This window comes from Perna viridis, chromosome 11 (assembly GCF_037379345.1).
Source record: "Perna viridis isolate PV_CMFRI_1.1 ecotype Kerala chromosome 11, ASM3737934v1, whole genome shotgun sequence".
Lineage (NCBI taxonomy): Eukaryota > Metazoa > Mollusca > Bivalvia > Mytilida > Mytilidae > Perna > Perna viridis.
The window spans coordinates 36262745-36278398 of NC_142455.1; the positions used below are offsets into that span (position 1 = coordinate 36262745).

General features: G+C 32.8%; 1 protein-coding gene across 2 annotated transcripts; it reads right to left on the minus strand.

Annotated features, from left to right (window-relative positions):
• Window positions 1-104: 104 nt before the first annotated feature.
• On the minus strand, window positions 105-11456 carry LOC148603928 (cyclic nucleotide-binding domain-containing protein 2-like). 2 transcript variants are annotated; one of them, XM_088551382.1, is made up of 12 exons: window positions 10582-11456; window positions 9939-10124; window positions 8677-8846; window positions 7841-8000; window positions 6551-6699; window positions 5593-5671; window positions 5025-5090; window positions 3847-3988; window positions 3065-3153; window positions 2627-2800; window positions 2246-2406; window positions 105-1247 (listed from the first exon to the last, which is right to left on the minus strand). In XM_088551382.1, the coding sequence occupies exons 1-12, from the start codon at window positions 11098-11100 to the stop codon at window positions 683-685; spliced, it is 2460 nt and encodes an 819-aa protein (XP_088407508.1). In that variant the 5' UTR covers window positions 11101-11456; the 3' UTR covers window positions 105-682. The 2 variants fall into 2 exon arrangements, with proteins under 2 accessions (XP_088407508.1, XP_088407507.1); XM_088551381.1 differs by having other exon boundaries at window positions 3065-3156; window positions 10582-11454.
• Between the last annotated feature and the right edge of the window lie 4198 nt (window positions 11457-15654).

Genomic DNA, 15654 nt, shown 5'->3' on the forward strand with positions numbered 1-15654 from the left:
GTAATGATGATTTATAAAATGAGTGTTACTTGTTTATAAGTTGTGGCATGATGAATGAAATGAGTATTACTTGTTTAAAAGGTTTGGCACATGAAAAAAAAACACAAACGGAGAGATTTTATTGCACTATTCAAGTATTTATAACTTACAATCTCCAGAATTAGTCATCAATGTGTTTGTAAAGTTTGCTTTTTTAAGATATCAATTGGTCATATTTAATTGAAATGCACTATGGAAAAATGGCTGCAAAATCGTCCCTATATAACCAGTAAATAATATTGGCTTTAGGGTAAATTTAAATAGTCCTCCGGTTGTTAAAAGAGATAACTGAATACATTTGAGGTAAAAATGACCAAAGTGAGAAAAATGATGTCACACCCATTGCCTACAAAGAATGATACTTAAAGATTCAAGTTTTCAATTAACAAACATAACCACTGACCGGTTCTTTGTAATATTAACTATATTTCACATTACAAAGCCTGCAATTAGCATAAGTAGTAATTTACATTTTCAAAGATTTCAATTGTTTATAGAAATCAGTGCCTATGCCACTAATCGAAAATATGTGAAAAAAGACCACTAGGAACAAAATGCAATTAAAAAATAAACATTCATGAGCGTTACTCAGTTTAATATGTTTCTATTTGTTTCAGTATTCTTACTAAATTAGCAATAAACTTCACTTATAATCAAGTGATAGGTTCCTAGGAATAGTCTTTGTTGAAGGCTTTGGAAGAGATGCTCCTAACCCAGTCGTCTGTGAATATCTACGTGACATTCGACGTTTTGGTCGGAAACTGTCTATGAGTGAACCGCATGACTCTTTAATCTCTTGTAAAACCGGTTTCACTGGTTGGTCTGACGTCACAGATGACGAAACATTACGTCTTCTTCCAATTACCATGTCATTTCTATCTTTACGTACGATTTTTACCAGCTTATGTTCTGATAATGTTTTTTGTTTCTGACGGAGATTCTCTAAAATTTGATTTCTTTTTTGCTTTTCTTCCATTTCTTCTTTCTCTTCTATTCTTTTAGCAATGAGATGATTTTTCTGCAGAGTTTTTAGTAACTTATGTGACCTGTCTCTCCTATCGACAACTATTTGTACTTGTTGGTCAGATAATTTATTTTTCATATTTTCCTTGTTTGGCCCCACGGCGCGTTGTACTGCTTGATACTTAAACTCGTCCCAGCTAGCCATCTCTTTGTATGCGTCCAAAAGCTGTTCGTCTGTTACGAATCTTAAATCAAAAGTGTAAATAAAGGCTTTCGAAATTATAAATTGATTTAGTTTCAAATTTAGTAATTCTTGGTGCAAAATGGATTCTTAAAGTCTTATATATTGTGTCCCCATTGTAAACTTCATTAAGTGTGATAAACCCTATAACTACAACATCGATTGGAATCAATTTTACGTTACATTTTAAATCTATCTTTACATTCTTCTTTCATAATATATTATAGTAAATGACGAATTTGACCTTGCCTGCGTAAAATCAAATTAAAAGTAGAGGCTTGTACAGTTATAACTGTCCTGATGGAACTAGTATTTTCGATGGTACGGTATATACTACAATCCATTTTTTATAGGTTTGGGAGACTTCCAAACCCTTATTAACTTGAAACTCAGTGTGTATATCTTTTTATGTAATCTGTGTCATAGAGCTAAAAGTTTCATTGTGATATGATAAAGTATAATTTATTTAAAGCATTTCATATTGCAATGAATAATGTCTAAACCAAACTCCGTATGGACTTTAGACTGTGTACAGTTTAGAGAAATTTATCTGTACATGTCAATGTGTACTATTGTTTCATGTTGCTAGTGATTTATTGTGTGTGTGTGTGACGTCTAATTTCCTTTTTATACAGAAAATATGTATATGTAATTATATTGTTTATGTATTTTATTATGTTCCTTACTTTCTGTATGTGGAACGTCTTTGTTTCCTGATTTCAAGTACTTTAAATTCTGATGCATTATTGGCACTTCGTTACCTTTTTTTTCTTTGTCGGTATCATGTAGAATTTTCGATGTCGTTGTTTTACAGAAACTCGCTAGAGCATCACTAATTTTTTTTCCAAAACATTTTGATATCCTTAATTATTTTATTATCTTAGTATGTTATACAATGGACTACGATTGCATGAACCTTCTGCGTATAATTATTATGCTGATCGATGATATAAGACAGATTCTTTTGATTTTCAGTATGCTACCATATATAACCATATATACCTCTCCAGCCTTGCAATATTTCCAGCTATTGCCATAGCTTCCTTGGTTGCTGTTTTAAAAAACACTTTTCTTCTTATTCTCATCAATTGTGCACCTGTACTTACTAAAATCACGGAGCTATGTGGTGGGGCTCTTGATGGGTACAGAATTGCATAAAAATTCTGAATTAAAAAGTTTTTTTTTAGAATATAATACGTGTAAAAAACTTCATCATTACAATCTGACATATTGTATAATATATACTTAATATGATAAATAAGAAAATTAGTTATAGTTGTAATATTTTATAGTAATAGTTGAAATGAGTTAATTAATAAATTTTGAAAGATTCAATACTACATGGATAATTTTGTTTTGATTTAAAACTAGAAGTAAACTTACAAATATTTCGTTTGCCATAAGTTCTCCAATGTGAACATATACATAGTCTTTCCCGTCTTTGCTCTTCTTATCTTGCGTCATAAGTGACGTCAGTGTCGTTGGACCGGTCAAGGACAAGAGTTTTTTCTTTTCAACCTCCTTGTGGTCATCCGCCTTTTCTTCCATTTTCCTCCTCTTTTACAATATTGAAGTGACGCATATTAAAATTAATTTTCATGGAAAGATTTTAACATAAATGTTTCTGTGTTTTTTTATGCTTATAACTTTGGACTTTGCATTTATCTGCGCTTGAAAGTATCGTACAGGAAGGTCTGTAAAATGGTTTTGAACATTAAAATATCTTAAAGCGCTCCTTTCCTTTTATGGACGTTTGTATCAATGTTTATTTGAGAATTGTTAACTGAAAATACTCAATCTTTTCTGCCTATAAATACATACTCGTCCGTCTCGTCTGTAATCCAAAGCCATTGACTCTAACATTCTTTCTTTTGTTGCTTCTTCATCTGACGATTCCTCCTCTTCCTCTTCTTCTAGTCACAAAAGGATAATATTCTTCATTATACCAGAATAGTTTATTATCTTATTTTTCAAATATTTGCCTTCTTAATAAGACTTATTTACAAATCTAAATTTTTAACCATTAATTTATATAATTGTAATTTAATTTTAATTATGATTAATTTACTGTTTCCCCTTCAACATGTACTAATATTACTAATTCACTGTTTTTTCTTTCAGCGTGCATTGATATCAGTAATTTACCATTTTCCCCTTCAAACATGCACTGATATGAATAACTTACCGTTTTTTTTTTCTTTTTTACCGTTTTCCCCTTCAACATGTACTGATATGAGCAACTTACAGTTTTCCACTTCAACGTGCACTGAATGAGTAATTTACCGTCTTCCGTTCAACATGCACTGATATAGATTGCCGTCTTCCCCATTAAAATGCACTGGTATGAGTAATTTTCCATTTTTCCCTTCAACGTGTACTGATATGAGTAACTTACCATTTTCCCCTTCAACATACACTGACAAAAGTAATTTACTATTTGTAATTTTCCATTTTTCCCTTCAACATGCACTGATATGAGTAATTTACCGTCTTCCCCTTCAACTGCACTAATATGAGGAATTTCCCGTTTTCCCCTTCAACATGCACCGATATAAGTAATTAACCATTTCCACTTTCAACATGCACTGATATGAGTAACTTACCGTTTTTCCCTTCGTCCACCTTGTTTATGCTTGTTATAATATTTATTATTTCATCAGATAACATTGGTGTGGAATGGCGCTTTTTCTTTCTAAGTACATGGGTTTTATCCAACTCCAGGCGTCGTATCACAGAACATTTGCCCTAAAACAAATGGAGGGTAATAACAAAGTTACTGAACGGAATAAAGAATAAATAGCATGTAAGTTATACAAGGAGTACCTCTATCTAAGAAAGATTATGGAGACTTAATTGTGGTTATACAATAGACGATGATCGTCTATATTACTAGTATCGTTGACGAAATTAAATTGTAGATGCATACTTTAACTAATGTCAAGATTCATAGATTTTTATTTTGATTTGTTTTTGTTTTCTTGCTTTTTGTTTTGTTTTGTGTTATGTTTTTGCAGTATCTTTTTTGTAGACCGAATGTGATTTGCATATTTTAGCTTATGTCAAGAAAACATATATTTTGTTTGCTTTTGTTGCTTTTTTGTTGTTTGTTTTTTTTTTTTTCTTTTTTTTTTGCAGTATCTTTTTGTAGACCTAATGTGATCATATTCAACCACTGGGTGAATAAAACTTGAGTTCATTCATTTCTTTGTTTCGTAAGCGGACATAAAATACAGCAGTAACAAACATATATGTATACATATTGAAAAAATTTCGATATGTGTATAATTTAGCACATTCAGTTCTATTTGCACAGGATGGCATTATGTGAACACTTTCAATGTTCCCCTTTCCATTTCTATTTCATGACTGAATAATATTGTATAATCGAGAATATTCATTTCTAGTTGCACAATATGATATTGTTTGATCACATTGATTCATGTTCACGCTTTTATTCACGAGTATCCATTTCTTGATGATTTAGTTGAGTCTATATGTGTACTAGCTGCACGATGGTCTGTTTGATTCCATTCATTCCCAAGGGGTACAAGATGGAGTACAAGATGTGCATTTGGTGATTGCACAAGATGCTAACTATTTAGCCTATGCGTGATTGCAAAAAGTTTATCCAACCATCTTTTTTTTTCTGGCTGCTCAAACTTTTTATAAAGCAATGATATTAGATAGTTGATCCTTTTAAACTAATGATAACCATTTATGGACAATCCATAATTGTTAATGACACAAATAACTTGTTAACATATACAAAACCAGTTCGTACCGACATGCAGATATAGATCCACTCCTCATCTTCACTGTCTACACAGACAACTTTATTTGTCTTATACTGAAAAAAATACTGATTATAGTACAAACATTGCAACTATTATGCTTAAAAATAAAATAAAATGTTTTTGTTTCAGCAAACTATATTCGATGGCAGTTTTGCCTTTTGTATATTGAATTTATTTGCTTGTCTTATGAGCTTTGTTCTGTATAGTTTTTTTTTCTGACATAAAGAAATTGCTTTGCCTGTCAGTTTACATACTAATAACCACTTCTCAAAATTAGTAGTTATGTAAAAAAACGACACCAAAATGCTGCGGAAAGGCATTTGTGCTCTTTCTTGGTAAAATGACGCATGCAGCATTATCTACTAACAGGACGATGGCTGATTAATCATAGGAAGATCTACAGAATTAGATGTTATGGATTCCACTAAGGAAATGTTAAATTTTCAGCTTTCTTTAGTGAATATTTTAATAAACCTATACACATCATTTTATATTCCTAAGAATCAAATGTGAGTGGTGCATTTCTGATGCTGTTGAGTAAATATTTACCCATACCTGTTGAATTTGTGAGTCGCCACAGAGATTTTTCAGCATTTCTTTTGTCCAAAATTCATTTCGAAATACTCGCAAGTTCCTATAAAAGTATATAACTTTCAAAACCAAACTTTATTTTATTTCTATGATAGTCCAAATATAATTAATTGATTCCTTACCTAAGCGTTATTTTGTTTGGTGTTAGTGTTATTTGAATCGCAGAGTGCGGACCAATCGAAGTTAATAATGTCATAATACCAAGCCAGGTAATACAAAATAACATAGTCTGTCCAAAAAGAATCAACCAATCAGAAAGCTTGTTACAAATCAAATCAAATCATTTTTAAATCGACACCTGGTCGACAGTTCTTGATATCAGTCGACATAATGTACATCTGGTATCTTTTCCATTCTTCATTAAGTTTCGGAAGAACCTATACTTACATTTAAGATTTTTGTTTTTCCTTTGTTCTTATAAAATATAATGATTTTTTAGTCTAGCTGGGACTTTTTATGAGCAACTCAGTGGGGGTTTCCAGAAGAAAAAACAGGGGACGCTTGCCCTACCATTGCACCTGGTCCGTGCTCCCAGTTTTTAGTGGAGTCCGAGTTGTTTCTTTGTCTGTATAATTTTGTTTACTTTATGTTTTTTGTTGTATGTGTCTGATTTCCATGTCTGGTCCTTGTCTCTGGGTTGTGTTCTTTTAATTCCCGTTAGAATCTTGGTTCCCTTGATTACTCTTCCATATGTGGTCCTTGTCCCTGGCTTGTGTTCTTTTAATTCCCGTTAGAATCTTGGTTCCCTTGAGTACTCTTCCATGTCTGGTTCTTGTCCCTGGGAAGTGTTTTCTTTTAATTCCCGTTAGAATCTTGGTTCCCTTGATTACTCTTCTACACTTCGTTGTACCTTTGATATTTATAATATTCTGGTATGTATAATTTATATAGTAAATTGTTCATTGTTAATTAGATTACGTACATTAAGAACTCCTCCTTTTCCTCCATTTCTTTCTCAAATATTTGAGGACAGACTCTAGCGAATGTCTCCTTGTCTACGTACAGAAGTTCACATTGTTCTCTCACCGTTATAGATGCCGTACGTCTGATGTTCTGTAGCAAGGCTAATTCCTAAAATGATTTTTTTTCTTTCTTTACACCTTTAATAACCTTCATTGTATTTTATAATTAAATGGCAATTGATCTTTGAAAGAGTAATCAAGAGAACCAGGGTTATAGCAGTAACCAAAAGAACGCAATCCAGGGACAAAGACCAGACATGGAAAACAGACATACACAACAAAGAACATAAAGTAACTAAAATCATACATACAAAGTTACAAAAGTAAATGAGCAACTCGGACTCCACTATAAACTGGGAGCATGGACCAGGTGCACCGGTAGGGTAAGCGTCCTCTGCTTTTCTAGAAACGTCCGCCGAGTTGCTCATAAAAAGTCAAGTCCGGGGTAGACAAACGAGGAAAGGAAAACTATGACCCGTTGAATAAATCAGTTTTCATGGTGCTGTTGGATACACCATAACGATCCACGAGTTCATGAAAACCATAAACGAGGAAAGGAAAACTATGACCCGTTGAATAAATTAGATTTCATGGTGCAGATGGATACACCATAACGATCCACGAGTTCATGATGACGACCATAAAACTTCTGTAGTGACGACTTCAATCTTGTAGCAACATAACCCTGTTGCAGAATCCTATTTGTTAGAGTTCTAGCGCGATACAAAAAGTCTGCGTAGTTTCGGCAAGCTCTGGTATAACGTAAAAGTTGTGATATGAACACTCCATACGCAGGTGCTGAATGGATGTTGCCACAGATGAAAGGAAAGTTGACAATTTTGAATGAAAAGTCATCACGTTTGTCGTAAAGTTTGGTAAATAGTTTTCCTTTACCATCGATTTCTAAGTGTAGGTCAAGATATGAAGCTGACTTCACAGTGTCTGTAGTATCCTTTATCTCAAGTTCTTTTTGAAGTCATTATGATTGTCTTTTTACAAAAAAATCCCATGTTGTATAGTATGGTGTGATCATAATCACATAAAGCTATCCTATAACACAGTTGTTTTTTTTTCCAAGCTATACCGATTGCTTTAGGAAACGTTCATTTGCCAGGGCACCTGGTGAATTTATATCCATGTCTTCAGAATAGAAGATTGTTTTGAAATATCTCATTGTTGAAATAAGAAGAAATTTTAAATAAAGTAAAAATACAAGAAACAATGCTTAAAGAACAGATACAGGTACTCACACCAAAAGCATCTCCTCTGACAAGAACTGACACTGTTCGGTCAAATTTTTTACCATCTATATTCACATCTTCAATATTCACAAAAACAGAGCCAGAATAGATAAAGTAATAGTTAAATCCAACATGGCCCCTACGAAGGATTACTCGACCTGATTTTACTCTGCAAACAGTAAGTAAAACAAGAAATATTGATGGCTCATTAGTAATACCCCCGCTTTCTATCACGGTATAAGGAAAATAAACAAAGTCCTCGGTAAACAGAAGTTGTTGTCGATTTGTTTCCGAAAATGAATCCCACCATATGACAAACCTAGACGATGTGATGAGCAGTTGCTGAGGAAAGTGCGACGGAAAAGATTGTTACGGACGGATAAGGGTAAATTACTATATCACACCTTCGGAATGAGAGTATAAATTTCGTATATTCTTCTTGCTTTGGTGGACGTTCATAGCATAAGAAATACCAGTGTAGATCGTTGTTGCAATTATGGCCATAAGAAAAGAGTGACTAAATTGTTTTGGAAAGATATAGTTGCTAAATCCAGAAATCAGAAGGCTTACCCTACCGGTGCACCTGATCCATGCTCCCAGTTTTTAGCGGAGTCCGAGTTGCTCATTTACTTTTGTTACTTTGTATGTATTATTTTGGTTACTTTATATTCTTTGTTATGTTTGTCTGTTTTCCATGTCTGGTCTTTGTCCCTGGATTACATTTTTTTGATTTCCGCTAGAATTTTGGTTCCCTTGATTATTCTCTCAGTAGAAGCTAGCATTGAGGAATCATAACAATCGTAACAATAATGATAATAAAGACATACTAGACTGTATTTATATACCTTTGGTAGCTAAAACTTTTACACATAGACAGTTGAATCTGTTCTGTAAACTTATCAAAACTCTTTAGCCCACGCAATAAAGCGTGGATTCGACGACAGTCTCCATCTGTTCGTGCTTGTGGTTCGTTTCCTAAGATATCAATTGCCCATTTAGGTACTCTTGCGAATGCCTGGTAATGATATAAATCTTCTCTTACTGAGCTTAGATGCAAAAATGTCTAATTATACGATAATGAAATGATAATGTGTGGTTATATTGTAAGAATGACATATATTGTTTATATAAAACGCAGGTAACACTACGTCAAAGAGGTACGGATATGTCAACAAAATAAATATATTATCAAAGACTCAACCTTTGCGATAAATTTTCAGTAAAATAAGTACATTTTTATTCACGCTTTCAAAAAGTTAAAAATTTATGATTAAAATATTCTGTATACACGATACATAGTACTGTAGGAAATAAAATTGAGGGGGAAAATTAACTTCTTCATGTGTAATCATCTGTACAAATTTATTTCTCAAAAGATTCTGCTTTTGAGTGACTACAAATGATTTCCGTTATTACTTTAACATAAAAAGGTAATTTTGCTAAATTAATAATCTGCAACTTCAAGTATGCTTCTTTTGATTATATATGTAAGGGGAATATTTCAAAACATTAACTATAGAATTTTTATTACGAAACCGTCATGAAACACTATACAGCATACCGAATACAAACATGTAGCTGACATGTAGACGTGTGCTTATCTTGTACAACATACCGAATACAAAAGTAGCCGACATGTAGACATGTGCTTATCTTGCACAGCATACCGAATACAAACATAGCTGACATGTAGACATGTGCTCATCCTGTACAGCATACCGAGTACAAACATGTAGCTGACATGTAAACATGTGCTTATCTTGTACAGCATACCGAATACAAACATAGCATACATGTAGACATGTGCTTATCTTGTACAGTATACCGAGTGCAAACATGTAGCTGGCATGTAGACATGTGCTTATCTTGTACAGCATACCGAATGCAAACGTAGCTGACATGTAGACATGTGCTTATCTTGCCGATGCACCTGGTTTATAATCACCATCAATAGCTGCTAATTTAACATTTAGTGTTCTGTGTGTTTGCTTTATTTGTTGTTTATTTCTGTTCACTCGTCATTTTTTTTCCAGTTTGAATTTCGATTTTTGTTCCGACTATTGATTGCTATCTTCGATAATGATAATAACCGCCTACTTCTAAGTACCTGTTCTCTGACAAAAAGGTTCTTATTAAAGGCAAGATGTTGGGCTTCTAGGCTGGTATATAATGTATAATACTGGTGCTCTGCAGCTGTACGGGGAGTCTTTCTAAAACTGTTCTCAATTATAATATTGAACCATCTAACCACTGTTTTAACCACAATAACTGCAGTTCGGAAACGTTGTAAAGCCTGCAAAGTCCAAATAGTTATGGCAAAATCATTCCTTTCATTCTGAGTCGGTTACTTTCTAACTACCTCACGGTGATTAAATTTCTGCGAAAGATTTCTCTACATTTTACATTTTCGCTTACGTTTTCTTCAGACTTCTGGAAGCCGACTCTCCTTTAGCCTTTTCTTGATTAAACTATTAAAATTAATATTGTTCTTTTAAAGACTTTGAGTGAACAAGCAATTCAAACCTCTGATTACTGATTACTATATATAAATATTTAAAATAAATAAATGAATACATAAATATCATTTCAAATAAATATCTTATGAACATTGTTGTGAAACTTACCGCATAAGCTTATCACTCAGTAACCGTTTATTTAGCATCAAAGACTACTTTTTTTTGTTGCTGCTCAAATCATGACAATATCTTATAGCTAGCACTACATGAGATCAAATATTGTCATATACTCACTAAGCCCGGTGTCGACTCATTTTCGTCGCTTTCATTCAACGAATAAAAACTATCCTTAGACTTTCGTTTTTCCTTCCCAGGAGAATGTTTTGTACGATGCCTTTGTAAGAAAAGTTCTCTGAGGTGATGTAAATTTTTGCAGTCCTTACAATCCTTTTCACTCCATGTCATTGACCTTGACAGTCCAGAGCTGTCCTTGAATGTAAGAGTTGTCGATCCGTTTCTATTGACTACAGACAGAGCAGTACTGTCGGTTGATGTATGCAGTCTTGGTACCCACACATTTCTCGGTGATACTTCAGCTTTTCCAGCCATGTTTACGTAGTTAGCTATGGAAGTCTGTGAATGAATTTTACCCTCATCTGTAGATTGTTTTCTCGTTCTCGCTGATTTAACTTTGACACCTTGTTCCTGCTTTCTTCTCGGTCCACAAGGAGCAGAATGTAGAAGTCTAATTTTCTTCTTTTGACTGTTTTGTTCAAATTTATCAGAGGAGGTTAGTCTGTAATAGCTTTCCATACTGAGTTATTCTTCCGCTCCAAAATGCTCTTATCCAGAACTTCTGCTCATGTAGAAAAATTGAAATTCAAACCAACACAATTAAAATCTATCTTTCGTTTGGGGAAGATTATGTTTTTACACCATTTAAATATGAACTTTAATTTTATTTAATCCTAATATGAATGTGCACTGAATTATTGATGAAGATGTTAATTTCAATCCTAACTTCATGCTGGTTTTCTTCAGAGAATAACTTGAAAATTGAACTTTTTTTCGTGTATATTTCAAACGCAGTATCCAACGGAGAAATAAATGAACTGTATTAGGTGCGTATAAATATAAACTGTGTGCAAACTAGTAGCTTGTTTGTACCAATGACGAATGTGGTCGAAAAACGAAATTATGATGCTATTCAAAATAGACTGTATTATACATTACATACTAACCAAGATTGGGATCCTTAAAGGGTACCGAATTCCGGAATGTCTTTAATTTTTTTTTAAAATATATATAAAGAAATCATGATAAAATAAACGAAACTTGACATGACAGTTGATTATTTTTTTTATGCTAATCAATTATTCTATTCAGTAGTTTATCTAACAGAAGAGTGACTTTTGATCACAATGAGTAATTAAAAATCCCCCTTACATTTGTATTTTGGTATTTTCTTTCAAAATCTTTACTATTTTTACGTAAATTAACATAAGCCTTTATATCGCTGCTGTTGAGAAGTCAGATTATAATCAGTTTAAAGGAAATGTTGTGAGACGAATTTCATCGTGAAATCTGAAACGTAAGTTTGCTTATAATAGTGAGAATCAATGCTTTGTTCAAGACATGCTTTAAGAGGTGTTCATTACTGATTTACATTCCAAACCAACAAAAAGTGTGCGGATTAACACCTGAAGATAACTATGATATCTTCCGAAACATTTTATGGTTAAAACCAACTCGGAGTAAATAATATATTTGGTATATAGATATACATAATGTACAAAATTCTATAACTTCAGTACAAATGACAATCGCGATTTTTGCAACGAAAATTTGATGAATTTTTAATGTGGTCTTTTGTGCTGCGTATAACAAGATTATGGATGTTGTAGGATCTTAAGTGGTAATTATTCTACCTCAATAGTCACCAATAGAGTCATGGACAGAGTAACTATGATAGACTCTCTGGGATACTAGGCCAGAAAATCATCGTTACTAACATTTCTATATTTATTAAATACGTTTATTTATTACGTTGCTGAGAGGAGTATCTACATGGTAATGAAATATATATTCTACCAATGTTTTTGATAGTTAGATGATTTATATGAACGATGAATGGATGATTCAGTAAAGAAGCATGGAATATAAATAAATATTTATGTTGTTGGCATGTGGAAGCTCGCCTTCTTTTTTTATTATCTTATTAACTATTTGTTTTGTTTTGTTTTGTTTTATTTTTATTTTGTTTTTGATTTAGTTGTTTTGTTTCTTCTTTTCATTTTTTTTTATTTTTCTTTTATTTTCGATTATTTGTTTTGTTTTTGTTTGTTTGTTGTTGTTGTTGTTGTTGTTGTTGTTGTTGCGTGTTTGTTTCATTCCGATTTGTTTTGTTGTTGTTTTTTTTTTATGTATCATATTTGGTATTGTTGTAACAGAAGGGAAACAGAACGTATTAGGGGTGTCTATAATTATAAAGGAGTTTTGATTTTTAACTATCAACTAAAATTCTTCAAGCAATCAAAACCTTTTGTCTATGCAATGCACGACTGATGATGATCTTTTCCTTTCAATACAAAAGAATTAAAAAGGAGCTGAATCAATAATCATCTGAAAGAAGTATTTTATTTTTACTCGCCTTGCAACGTCGAAAAATGATATATAAATATGTGAAATATGTAACTAACTGAAAGCACATTTTTCTCACATATTATGTTCCTTTACGAACGTTTTAAGCTTATTGTTGATAGTATAACTAATACGGTTTGTAAGTGGCGGTAGTGTCGAGGAAGAGAGTGACACTTACTTATTGACAAAAAAGATTTAGAGCATAATATGGTCTATATTTAAATTATCATGATAAAATCATATGGCGGGTCCAGAAATTCCGAATAGAGGGTTGTCAACTGATATAAGGGGATGGGCCGCTCCAGTGATTTCCATTGTTTTCTATACATTCAGCCAAACTTTTCCAGGAAAAAGGGAGACCCGGGTCCCGCCCCTTTTGGACTAAAATTAAACGAAATCAAATCAAAATTACGAAGTACGAGTCCGTTTAAGAAAAATCTGAATAAAAAAATTCAAGATGCAGAACAGCTTGGGAATTTTACATTTTTTTTTACTTTAAATTAATAGAATGTTTTATAATTAAGTCAAAACTGACCTTAACGTAAATGTGTCTGTCCATGGCCGCTGATTAACAATAACATAGATGTTGAAAGCTTTACAATAAATATCAGCAGAATACAATAGAAAATGGAATCATGTTTCCACGATATTAGGGTTTTTTTAAATTTTCGCATCATACGCTTATTTCCTCAGCTTATTTCTGTGTAAGTAATGGCTACTAATAATGTCACCTTTTCCATAATATCACGATAATGTATTGTCGTTTAAAGGATAATGTGCTTTACAAAATTCATATGTTTTAACATCAATGAAGTTTAGTACAGTAATTTACTTTGAGGCAGAGTTCAAAAGAGACATCAATGAGCGAACAGTGATATTATTAACCAAAGGTGGAATATTTCTCTTCACCTAATGAAACGTGGATGCATGGACAGAGAGAGCTAGTATATCAACTGGTGTGTAGATATTTAGGGGATGTGTTTTAATGAATAAAGAAATGATGAACAGATAATATCTATAAATATTTCAGGTAATAAAGAAGAGACATATTATAGAGTCTAAGGGGCTGTATGGTTCCAAGTGTTTCACCCGTGGAAATATGTGTAGCTAGAAATAATATGTCTTAGAATGCGGCATGTTACCCGATAATTTTACTTTTTGTCCACCTCTGACTTGTGATTCTCTGATGTTATTGGTCCATTTATTTAGTGAACATTTTAGCTTACCTATAAATAAGACTAATTCGCGTATTTTTATGAAAGAATGGTCCAATCTCAGTAGAAAAGATTTCAGAACTGTTATTTACAAATTAAAATAAAGTCAAATAACGCGTAGAAACTATACAACTTTCAATGGTTTGAAATTGGAAGGCTTGAATGAGTCCTGTCAATCTATATTAACCGAATAACTGAATATTTTGTTTCATTTTTGTTTTTACATGTATATTGTTTTTTTGTGTTTTGTGTTTTGTTGTTTGTTGTTTGTTTTGTTTTTGTTTTGCCATATAGTTCTGCAGTTTTCTGTCCACCCATGCTCTATAAATACAATTTTGTTAGCAAAGTATACATTTATGCATTTAACTGAATAGGTTGATTTTGAAAGCCAAAATTCATTATTTCACTTATTATGTTGATTTTAAGAGCCGAATTTCATATAATTAAAACGATGCTAAATATACTATATAGATTAACAAACAATACCTAGGCTATACCACGGGCGGGGCGGGGGGGGTGGGGGGGGGCTATACCCATGCTACAAATATGTCCAGTAAAAATATATTTGGGTCTCTGAAAACACTGATAATCTTTAAACGGAGAGGAAAGAACAAAAAATATTTTCGCGAAGGAAAACAAAAACACACATAAAAGTACAAGCAAGAGATTTATGATTGAATTAAATTGTCCTTATGTTGGTTGCAGCGCACTACCTGGGTGTAAAATTTAAAAAATGTTCCCCTTCCCCCGCCCATCCCCCAAAACAAACAGTGATCAGAAGGGACTGGCGGTTTAGAATTGGGGTAAAATTTCTTTTCAACTTCCCTCCATACAAGGTCTATAATGTATAATTTATGATTACTGTAAAAAATGGGGCTAGATATATTAATTACTCCAAGCCCAAAGTTATTGTTTTTAATAAAGGCAGTAGACTTTAAAAAAAGATAAGTTCTTTATTAATGGAACTGAACGTTTAGTTGTCAAACACTTGGGGATACTGCTTAGCTCAAATGAGTGCACTTTACTCAAGCCATGGGTGACTTTAAAAAGGGGAATGAAGGCCTTCTTCAAGGTTAACAATGTCTTTAAATGTTCCAAATCTTTTATACGTTCTTGATCACACGGTAAAACCAGTATAGCCTTATATGCTTCTGAAATAGTCAATATTGCAAACAAAAAATGGTGTAAACTTAATGATATTTATCATAATGCTGATTTCTGGTAAACATGCACAGTCGCCGCCCTATAGAACATGTTAATTATATTTACCAAAGAACCTCAAGTCTTGTTGTTTGTGGAGAATGGGGAGACAGCCTTTTTACGTTGACTTTTTAATTTCCATGATTAAATCCTGGGTGCGACTGTGCAAAACAAAACAATAATGATCCACATCTTATTGACGCGCAGGAAGAAAGTAAATCATTGTTTATCAATGGTAACCCTTGCTGTCTGGGATATAATGATACTGTACAAAAATAGATCATTCAGTATTATACCCTAAAAATATTAGTAA

Bases quoted from the DNA above. Each gene is read 5' to 3' on its own strand.
- LOC148603928 (XM_088551381.1), bottom strand. From the start codon at position 11,100: ATGGAAAGCTATTACAGACTAACCTCCTCTGATAAATTTGAACAAAAC. The intron at 2,801-3,064 runs GTATGTATTTAT...ATATTGTAAAAG, and splicing joins ATTACAGACGAGACGGACGA to AGGAGGAAAATGGAAGAAAA. The intron at 1,248-2,245 runs GTATATATGGTT...TTTTGATTTAAG, and splicing joins AATATTGCAAGGCTGGAGAG to ATTCGTAACAGACGAACAGC.